This window comes from Falco naumanni, chromosome 15 (assembly GCF_017639655.2).
Source record: "Falco naumanni isolate bFalNau1 chromosome 15, bFalNau1.pat, whole genome shotgun sequence".
Classification (NCBI taxonomy): domain Eukaryota; kingdom Metazoa; phylum Chordata; class Aves; order Falconiformes; family Falconidae; genus Falco; species Falco naumanni.
Genome location: NC_054068.1, coordinates 2,834,101 through 2,845,098, shown reverse-complemented (window position 1 = coordinate 2,845,098; position 10,998 = coordinate 2,834,101). Strand labels below are relative to the sequence as shown.

Sequence of the window (10,998 nt, the reverse complement as noted above, 5' to 3'; positions counted from 1 at the left end):
AAGAGAAAGGGGGAACAGAGATGTTCAGTTTGTAAATGTCCAGGGGAGCTTGCAATTATAACCAAAGATGACCTGGATGATGGGGGGTATAAGTAGCACCAACAATGCCGCTGCGGTTTGTCCACAGAAGCTCTCCCCCCTCCCCCTGAAACCAGCCCCAGCCCCACATTGCTCCCGGGGCTGACCCAGAGCCCTCCCTGGGCCCTGCCCTCGTGTCGGGTACGCACACAACTTCAGTTTCAACTTTTGCAAATGGTAGCTCAAACCCACCAGCCTTCACGAATTAGATTTTTTGATGCAAGTCAGCAATTAAAAAGATTCTGCTGTCACAGAATCATGTAGGTTGGAAGAGACCCTGAAGATCATCGAGTCCAACCTAAACCCAGCACCGCACACAGCCATTCCCCGCGGGTGAATGCGGTGCCCTGCAAGCCATGTCCTGCCTCAGTCCCCCCCCTGCTTTTACCTTGTCGATTGAAATCCATCGGAGGCTGTTTGCAGTCCTGAGCTCTGTGACCACTGGCCCCGCAGTTGTAACAGGAGAGATTCCCATTTTTTTTGTGACTCGAACCATTGCTGTTTCCCATCATTCCCTGTGCCTGATACACCCCTGCTGTCCCTGCCATAAAGTTCTGCATCGGCGGTACCGCAAACGTCGACTGCCCGGTCATTACGGAGTCCGGTGCTATACCGCTGTTGTAAGCGGTGTGCACCACCGGGAAAGTCGTGCTGCTGTTGTACTGCTGCGTGTTGATGTAGCCGTTACTACACAAAGGGTTGAAGGGCAGAAATGGAAAAGTAAACATGGAAGGTCCTGAAAACGGGTGCTGAAAATAGTTAGCGTAGCTGACGGTCATACCACTCGAACCGCAGTTCCCGCTACACCCGCAGGAGCTGCACACCATGCAGCCGGGCGGCTGCGGCTGCTGCTGCTGCTGGTGGTGATGGTGGTGATGGTTCTGGTTTGGTACTGGGATGCTCCCTGCGGATCCGCTGCTGCTGCTGCTGCTGCTACTGCTGCTGCTGCTGCTGCTGCTGTAGAAGTTGTTCTCGGCAACAGATGAGAGTGTGGGGCTGGAGCTGGGCGCGGGGCAGCTGGGCAGATTCGCCATGGTTGCAAATGACGTGGAGGGGTGGCTGCTGGAGGAGGCTGCATTACTGTTTGCGCAGAAGCTGCCTTGCATTGGCGCCACTGGCACACTGCTCATTGCAGAAAAGGCAACTTTGGTGTTGGCTGTGTACAGAGCAGTCCGAGGATTTATTATTGCAGGGGACACCGTTATTTGCATATTACTGGAGCAGGAAGTCTGTCCGGCAATGGCAGAATCAGTAGGAAGAGACGAGGACACCAGGAGTTTGATGGGTGGACGAGCCACATGGAAGACTGTGCTGGATGTTACAGTGGCAGCAGTACTTGTTTCTACTATTAATCCTGGCTGCTGAGCTGTTTTTATCACTCTGTCCAGAGTCGAAGCGTGCACGACTTTGGTTCGAGGACCAAAGTTAATAGTAGACGTGGGTGAGCTGTTCTCAGCAGCCCCTGACAGCACTTGCAAGGGCTGGTGGGGAGAAGATGCAGACATCACATCCACCACTGCATTTCCAAAGCTCTTTTCCATTTTTATGCTGCCCCTAGGTCCAGAGGAAACTTTATTTCTTTCTTCTAAAGATAAAAGAGAATGCATAGACGATGAAAGTAGCTTCATGTCTGCATTGCCACGGTCTGATTTATGCACTGAATTTAGCATCCGAATGGGGGTGATATGAGTAGAGGCCGCTGACATCATTTGCATTGGCAGAGCATGGTGGCCGGACGGATTGGAGCCTGCGTCGTTTTGCACTGGCAAGACCTGAGCCGTGGGTCTGGCAGAGCTCGAAGTGAAATGATTCAGTAACATCACCGGCTTCTCCTTTTCTGAACCGTCTAAGTGAATCTCCAAACCTAGGGACAGAAACATCTATAAATACAACTGCTTTGCTAGACAAAGCCAGGCAACACAGGCACCCTCTCTGATTGTTTCTGCTTACGTCTCTCGTTCTCCTCGGCGCTGTCCGAGCTCTCTTCCCTTGTCTGGATCCCCATGGGGCTGGAAGAAGAGCTGGAGTACTCGGAAGAACTGCCCTCCCGGGGCAGTGGGTGGGCTGGCTGATCCACATCCACTCGCAGCTCTGCAGATAAAAGGGTGTGCAGGCAATCAGGGAACCAAAACAAGACTGGAAACACCTACTTTACAGGACCCAATTACAACTGTTTCATGACACCATCTAATTTACAGAGATGCTCAAGATTTACAGAGATACACATGGGCTAAGAAGCAGGAGCCTGGAGGCGTAACAGTCGCTGACTAACTAGTACAGCTAGCCATTCCCAGGGAAGCCATGGAGAGGAAACTACTTTTTATTGCATTCCACAGACACAGGAATCTGACTTCTTGATTGCTCCCTATTAAGCCAATGATGTTTTGGAAGATAAAGCTTACGACAGGTTGGTGAAAAAGCAGTATAAGAACGAGCTTGCTCTTGTGCAAGGACATATTCAGCCCCGAGAGCACAGCAGTGTCCTCTGCCCCTCTTTCTTACCTGCAGCATGGTTGCCACGAATACTCTGGATAGGCCCTACATGCGTAGTAGGGGGAACCCTTGCCACACCGCTGCTGGTAACTGAAGAAGGTGTTGTGGGGTTTAGGCATCGCTTCTCCGATTTTTCTCTACAGGGTGATGGAGAAACAGAAACTGGCTAAAGCACAACAGATAAATCAATTTCTGAATGGAACTGAAGCAGACCAAGCCCACTACACAATCCACTAAATGTTATGCTAATTTCAAATGGAAGCATTTGGAAATCACATCGATCTTGACCACAGCTTCTTGCCAGCAGTTACATTTGGACTATTTGCCATCTGATCACAGTACCGATGCTCTTCTTTGTACAAAGGTAAAGCATCACCCAATGGTGACTAAAATTCTATCACACATTATGTAAGCACGCCCCAAACCTAGCCATGCACACAGAAACCAAAGGGAAGCCAAATGCAGTTCAAAGTTTTCATTTTGCAAACGCAGTCTGGAAAAACTAAGACTAATGAAAAATGCTGTCAAGGCGCTTTGATAAATGGGCATGGGTTTGGATTTTTTTAATTGCTTTTTAAGTAACTGCAGTAGCTTCAGAATGAACATTTCCCTTGAAGCGGAGATATAAAAAATAGGACAATCTGTTGCCTCAGTTTCCCCAAAGGGCTATTGATGCTGCACATAGCACTGGCCCTCTTTGTATCTCCGTTGCCACGTAAAGCTGCGATCCTCCCGAGACCTGGGTTACCTGCAACAGCCCTGACTATCAGTGGTTTGTCCCCAGACAAAGTGAGGAGTCCAGATCCTGTATGGGCATCATCTGGCAACCCACACCCCAGCTCCAGCAGTCAGCAGAGGCCTGAGCAGCTGGAGCTGCCATGGCTGGCTTGGGTCACCGTGGGACGCCAAGGAGGCTCTCAGAGTAGCTGTGCTCCATCCGCATTGACTGGAAGCCAAAAAATTGTCAGGTCTTACGAAGAAAAAAGCCCTGCTGGGCATCCTGAACTGCTGTGTGCATCGCCTGAGCTTGCAAACTCTACAGCTCAGTGGCTTGCTAGCCCAATTCCCTCCTACCCCATGCATCTCAGAGGCGGTAAACCCAAATCTAAATGGGCTTTGCATACCTGTTTTACAATACTTATTATACAAGTTTGAAAAAAACAACCCTAAGCAAAAACATGTCTCTCTTGTAAATTATTTTTAAAATATTCCCCTCCTTAGAAGAGCTGTCAACATGAAAGGTGAAGACAGGCATTCATGTTATGACTGGGTTGCCACATCTTTTTAAAATGGAATTCATAAATTCTTTACATTTAGTTATCCTTACCACAACCCTGAACAGGCAACACTAAACCAGCAAGTACTAAATACTTTCTAGTAAGGCCCCATTTCAGGAGCTTTTCAAATTAACTCACACAACCGCAGAGGACGGGAGATAAGCATTATCCATATTTACAGGTGGCAATCCTGGTAGGTTTACGGTCTGGAAAGCAAAGACCATTGTAAAACCTGCATTAAATACCTTATGACCTTAAAACAATGGTTTCCCCCCAAACTTACTTCTCCAACTCCAGCTGGGTCTTGAGCTTCTTCTTTGCTCCCATGGTGAGGGACTCAAACTTATTCAGATCTTCCTCAGTAAGACTCAGAAACTTGTAAAGAAAAACATTCATGCTTAGTTTTACAGCCTGAAATATACTTGTTTACATTTTCAGTAAAGATCAATTCTGAAAGGCAACTTTAAAGCCATTTTAAAAACTTATATTAATTCAAAGAAACTCTCTACTCCCGTTTTAAATTATAAAATCAGTGTAGAATAAAAGTGTGAAGGACTTTTAAGAAAAAACATCTGTAGGTTGAATTTAATTAGGCAAGTGTTTATATGAACTATTCACAACAAAAATGAAGTAATTAATGTATATATTAAAAGAGCTTTGTGCTATAAATGAGTTTAAGATCTGTTTCTCTTAAAAAAACTCTAGTTTTCCCAGTTGTGTCATTTAACACAGAAATCAATGTGCACTCACCTCGTCAGTTTAACTGGGAAACATGCTTCAAAATTAAATTTTATAATAAAATATAGACATAGAATATGAAAATAAAATATATACCTGTATAATATAATGCAATGAAAGTTAAAGCCAGCAAAGTATGCATAACAACGTATGCTTTTTCAAAACACACTAGAGTGTGCACAGTTTTGCTACTTTATTAAAGAAAAAAACCACTATATATTTTCCCTCACATAATAAAGACAATCAAATCAGAAGACTCTGGTAACAGATTGTAATTAAACACACACAATACACTACGACCAGCACAAAGCCATCCCAAATTAGACTAAATTAGTCCGCTGGAGGGCGTTCAAGGCTAAAAAAACAGTGAAAGGACATGAATTCTACAGATGGAGCCGAGTAAATGCTGTAGAAGTATTCCAGACAGATAAAATCCAGCACACATAGGTATCATTTGTCACATTTACTATGCATATAGTAATACCTAAACGATTATTTCTGCAGAAGAATTTCTGCAGAAAACAAACCCCTCATGTTCGCTTGCAGGTATGTGCACATGCTAATGTTCATGTCAGAAGTCTCCGTGTTATTTCTTTTTTAAAATACAGAGAACAAGTATTTTGGGAGAAAAATCGATCGAGAAGAAGAAATTAAAAACAAAAAAAAAATCAACAACTTTCAGTTATCTACTGCACATTAAAGGGGTGAACAGGGAGCCAACGCAGAGCTCCTAAGACAGCAGGGAAGCTGGATCTTCAAGCATTCGGTGAAGAATTCTGAAAACAGGCGGCAGCTGTTGAACAGCCCAGGCCTCGGACACAGCACAGATTGAAAATAGAAAGAAGGTTTTCATCCAAATATTATTGCTTCAAGAGAGTGCAGACCTTCACAGCATTTGCCAAGGAGTTCTGCAGTTCTCAATGCAGATGTTTGCAGCCTCTCTCTCGGCGCTAGAGAATATAGGGATGATTTAAAAGCTGGCTCCCTTTGCTTAATCTACTGCCCTACCTTCTCCATCGTGAGCTGTTTGAAGACAGGATAATATTTGTGCAACCGCAGTTTCCTGAGCCAGTCTAAGATCCCATTCTGCTCCTGTGTCTGAGGGGTCTGTGGACTGGAAGACATTAACATGGGTGAAGAAGAGGTGTCCATCTGGGTGCGATAGGCCAGCGATGAGCCAGTACCTCCTGCGTGGGAACAGTGGGGTAGTGCAACAGGAGCAGCAGCCGAGTGCTGAACATGATTCTGAGAAGACTGAATGCCAGCCACTCCACATATAGGTCTGCAAAATAGTAACAGAATTTGACTGAGCACAATGAATCTGTGTCACCCAGAGTTCAGCTGCAACAGCCATACAAATCCACCACTTCCAGCATTTCTGGTAAAACCTGCACTGTTTGATGCAAGTTACAGATTTGTACTTATGCTGTTCAATAGCACGATAAAAAACGTGCCATTTACGGCAAAGTGTAAGCCCTACCTTCAGCTTAAGCAGAGATTTCCTTCTACAACCACAGATAATATACGTTCTACTACCTCTCTGTGACTTACAAAAGGTTTAGAGAGAATGGCCATGGTTCAGCTCTGCATTATTTAAAAGAAGAAAAGAAGCCCAAATATAACCTCGTGGATGTGGAAGTGGCAAAATAACGCACAATACTGTCTCCTTGGACAGTTCTGGGTTTTGTTGGAGAAAATGAAAATTGCGTCTTAAGAGAATGAGTTCTGAATTTGTTAAATCCTAACACAAGGCAAGAGCATTTCTTTCCTGCTTTTCCTAAGGCTGACTTCTACCTTCCTTGGAAGAGATTTCCTTCCTCCCTCTGAAAGGCAAACCCCTGCTGTACAAGGAAACATTCAAATATGCTGTAGAGAGAAAAAAACACTTTCAGAGATGCTCTAGTCTCCCTTTGCCCATGAAGGCTTATACTAGGGATGCCCAGATCTGTGCCTACAATTCGGATGATCATTATTCCTTTTAAGTATGTGCTTGAGACCATTACGACTTCTGCAGTAAGCAGCAGATCACAAAGCAGTCATCCATCACAACAGCCCAACATTGATGCGCTGATGTCAATTAGTAGTTAAAGCTTTACACATTTTCAGAAATGCTGCTTGGAACTGGTGCTCATGGGTTTTACTGCCAGCAGGAACACTGGCATCATCCCACCTCATCTCCCACATAACGCGGGTCAAAAGGTTGCCCTAAATTCTTCCCTGAACATACACATTTCTTAGAGGACAAGACAGCCACTGCTGATGTCATAACCACCAATGACAAGAGATTCAGTCACTATGCTTAAAAGTTTGGTCCTATGGTAATTACATTTTATATCCTTTATTTCTGAAGCTGAAGTTGAATTCCATCTTCCATTTCCAGTAATTGTATCACATTATATTTTGACTTGCAAATTGTCTGCTACCTAAGTTTCGTTGTCTTTGCAACAGACTCACTGCAAACCTCTTCTTCAGGCAATTACCTATAGCAAGCTTCTGCAGTTACTATTATAATATGTTTTCTTAAAGCACGTAAAGAATGAAGAAATGACAACCCTAGTAGTAGTGCCTTACAGCAATATTCTTACCACTTGTCTGTTTTGGGCTGACCGCACACTAAGGCTAGAATTTCTTAAAATCTTGGAATATGAAAGGGTAGACACAAATAAACCCCCAAGGGGGGACACGTAATTACATGTGTAATGGGGTTTTACAACTAACCAGAACAAACGTAAATAAAATAAATATTTCACCTTCCAGATGTTCCCAGCGTAGTTCCTACTTTATAAAGGGAGGGGTTGCCAGGATCTAAAAACAGGGAAGAGAAGTTACAAATGACGCCAGTTTATGAAATGTACATCAGTACAAAAAATTAATTTAAAAAATTTATATAAACTTACTTGCACTCTGAAGTTGCTGTGAAGGAGAGGAAGTGCTGAAGAACTTTCTAACATGGTCGTTTTTCACCACATGGGAAGGTAATGGTGCCAAATACCTGCACGTTCATCAAAAGCAAACACCCCCCCCATTCCATTACATTTGATTTGCAGCTCGCTCTGCAAGCATGATTGTAGACTGTACATGAAACTTACACACTGAATTCGAAATTTTGAAACTAAAACATAAAAAGCCTTTCAAATTAACAACATCATATAATTCTGAATCAAACTAGACTTGAAATGTGCAGATATTCTTATCCTTAATACTACTTAAACAGGTTACTGTTGTGTTGCTTTCACTCTATTCAGTGTTTCAGTAAAGATGCTTAATTTAGGAGCACTGAGCACTTGTAAGGCAGAAAATATTCAAATATGAACTTGAAAAATTCCTTTCAAATTCACAGACCTGAAGACCATAAAATATAGATGTATCTGCTATTTAATTTTCTCCTCTTTGAGATAAACAGCAGATGCAGAGTCTGGCAGCGTAGGGAAAAGGGCTGTAAAACTTATGTCACATTTTCCTGGGATTGCTGTGCCTCTTTTTTTGGGAGAAAATGGCAATCTCCTAAAACTTTGCAACGTATGAAGTGTGTTCTATCAACATGACTAAACTTTTCGTTGTCATGCAAACTCGACTGCCTTTTGCCAAATCTTCTGTAGAATTGAAAACATACAGAAAGTTGTTTTAAAAAAAAGCATTTTGACCATAGCTTTGTCATTTTTAAAAAGTCTTTTGAGTAAAATTAATTCAAGTATACACACACACAAATGTGCTTTCCACCTTGAAAAAAATCACAGTTCATTTCTGAATTTTTCAAACACGCAGGACTTAACAGAACAGCTTCTTTCTCTGCTCCAAAGATACAACTGTTGCTGTGTAAATGCAGATTGCTGCTCTATTAACCTAGATTTGTAGAGACTGTTGCTAGCTAAACAGCAGCCGCAGCAACATGCATTCCCTCGTACCCTCCCTAATTCTCGTCAATAGGCTGTGATCCTCAAAGCACAGAAGGGACCGTTTGAAATGTTAACGTTGTTTGCCACGAAAAATAATCTAGGCAGGCACCTGCTGGCTCTGACTGTGGAAAAACAACATCCACCAGGGCTCCGCCAGTGGTCTGTCTTGACTTAGGGAAAATAGGTGCTTAGCAAAAGCTCTAACGAAACTTAATTAGTATTTTAAAATGTCATTTAATATTTTGCATAGATATAGAGAGCAGCAGCTGAAAATAAAATTTAAATTTTGTTTAAATTGAGTAATTTTCCTAGCAGAACTTTCCTAGAAATTTTTCCTAGCAGAACTATTTCAGTATTTAGAAAGAGAGAACTGGTATGACCTGCCACAGACAACGATTTTTAAAATGGTGTTTTAGATTAGATAATGGCCAGGTGATTTATGATAACGTGAGGAGGTACTACCTAGGGCTTCAAAAATTTCTTGGCTGTTAATAGCTTCCAAAAAATGTAATGGCTATAATATATACCTACCTACCTTTTTCAAATTAAAGTAAAATAAACACTACAACACCCTAAAACAACTGAGACAATAAAAAACTCAGTGAAAGGGTAGAGGCGGAAAAAATATCCCCACAACTCATCCCTCAATACAGAAGGATGACAATTCAGGCAACTATTTTTTCCTGAGTTCTGGTGGTTTTTGTAAAGCAGTTTTGACTATTTTTTGAGCGCAAACCAAGCTTCTGCAAAGCCAATGATCCTCTATTTGTTTTTAACAAGGAATGAGGAAATGTCGGTTCTCCAGAAAGCTTAATACAGAATATTATTACCATCTGTATTTCTGAAGAAAGAATTCCTGAAAAATTCTTATGCACTGGAATTAGTAGAACATCAAGAAATAATTCTTAGGATCAGGCTCTAATTTCTTGAAAGTAATTTAGAATATGAACATAATATTTCTATGCCCTGTTTTTTTCTTCCACTCGGTGAAAAAAAGCCAAGTGTCGAGATGAAAAAAACCACCACCACCACAAATCCAGCGTACCTAAGGTCCGATTCCAGGTCCATGTGGTTCCGTTCTAGGTAAAACGAATCTGGACCGGCTAGGCAAGGAATGAACTTCTCCAAGTTTTCTTCTGGATACAGCTGAGATAGCTAAAGGTAGAGGGTATTATAAGTAATAAGTGAAAGGAAGACTTGTTATTCTTATGAGATTCAAGGCACGGCAATTTCTAAGTCAAGTATTTTATGAAATTCAATCCAACTGTATTATCTCGGTACCTTTTTTTTTTAATGTCATTGAACAAAATCACACACAGGGACAAAACATGTCTCCGTTTTAAGAATATTTTTCATATCGCCTTTACCTTTGAAATAAATTCAGTCACTTCAGTGGAAGATTTGGTTACCAGCGTTACTGAAGAATCAGACCACAGGACCTTAAGAAGTAAAGAGTATTCCATTTAGTAACTAATAGTTAGGGACTTCAGTTTGATTCCAAAAGATCAAAACAGGTACCACACGTCCCCCCCAGACTGCAAGGAAGTTTGTAATGGGTGACATCAATAACGAAAGACTTTTTTTGTGCACAAGTAACTATTACTCAGTCCTCCCTCGCTGCCCGATTCTCGCTGTTATTATACTTAAGAACTATTCTGAATGCTTAAAAAAGCACTTCATAGTTTACACAGCCATTGCATGCTGCAGACATCCAGTATTAAGCAACAGACTACTAAGTAATGGAAATTTTTTTTCTTATTATTGTTAAAGAAAACAGCTGGTTTGTACAATCTGATGTACAATATGAACAAGTCACCGCAGCACAACAGTGCCTATTTATAATTAATCAACTCCATACGCCATGCAAACTTGAAGATGGCAGCAAATCACCCCACTGCAAAAAAAAAAAAGAGGCGAAACCTTACAGAAATGAAACCTGCAGTTACTGCTCTAGCTACGTTCTTTAGACACCATCTTGGATATGCCCCAGAAAAAGAAAATAGTTCGCTATCTCTTCCCATACACATTAAGTCATTACATTCTTAAATACAGAGGCATTTATTGCTTGGTAGATGATTAGCTTAACTGAGCCAAAAGTCAGGATTTCTTGGCATGAAGAGGATCAGCCTGAGACTGGCCAACGGTAAGTCCCTTCAGACTTCAGATATCTATTGGAGGCGTTTGGAAGGCATATGGATCTTCAGCAGTTCCATAGGGGAAGAAGCTGGGTCTGCGTGTTTAAGAATCAGGAGACCATCTTCTCACATGACACTAGGTTTCAATGACAACTGAAAACATACACAGTTTTTCCAGCCATCAAAATGCTGCCAAAAAGACTGGTGAGAGGAGAGTATTTCAAAATATATTACATAATGGAGGAATTTCCTCTCTGCAGAGCCGTTACACAAAAAGTAAGGGGGAAAAAAAAGAAAAGAAGAAAGAAAACTGGAGCAGTTTCTGCTTTTACAAAGCCTGCGGGGTTTTTGTTTGTGTTTTTTTTTTTAAAAAAAAGTTTG

At 42.0% G+C, this 10,998-nt stretch overlaps 1 protein-coding gene across 1 annotated transcript in view; it reads right to left on the bottom strand.

The window, feature by feature from the left end:
• Positions 1–10,998, bottom strand: part of ZCCHC14 (zinc finger CCHC-type containing 14) — a 56,012-nt gene that overhangs the window by 5,176 nt on the left and 39,838 nt on the right. Inside the window, exons 4-12 of the mRNA XM_040615299.1 lie at positions 9,850–9,921; positions 9,528–9,637; positions 7,484–7,578; positions 7,337–7,391; positions 5,595–5,868; positions 4,132–4,223; positions 2,581–2,708; positions 2,029–2,169; positions 467–1,942 (exon numbers count right to left, since the gene is read on the bottom strand). Coding sequence (XP_040471233.1) covers positions 467–1,942; positions 2,029–2,169; positions 2,581–2,708; positions 4,132–4,223; positions 5,595–5,868; positions 7,337–7,391; positions 7,484–7,578; positions 9,528–9,637; positions 9,850–9,921 — 2,443 coding nt within the window. The remainder of the gene's footprint in view (positions 1–466; positions 1,943–2,028; positions 2,170–2,580; positions 2,709–4,131; positions 4,224–5,594; positions 5,869–7,336; positions 7,392–7,483; positions 7,579–9,527; positions 9,638–9,849; positions 9,922–10,998) is intronic.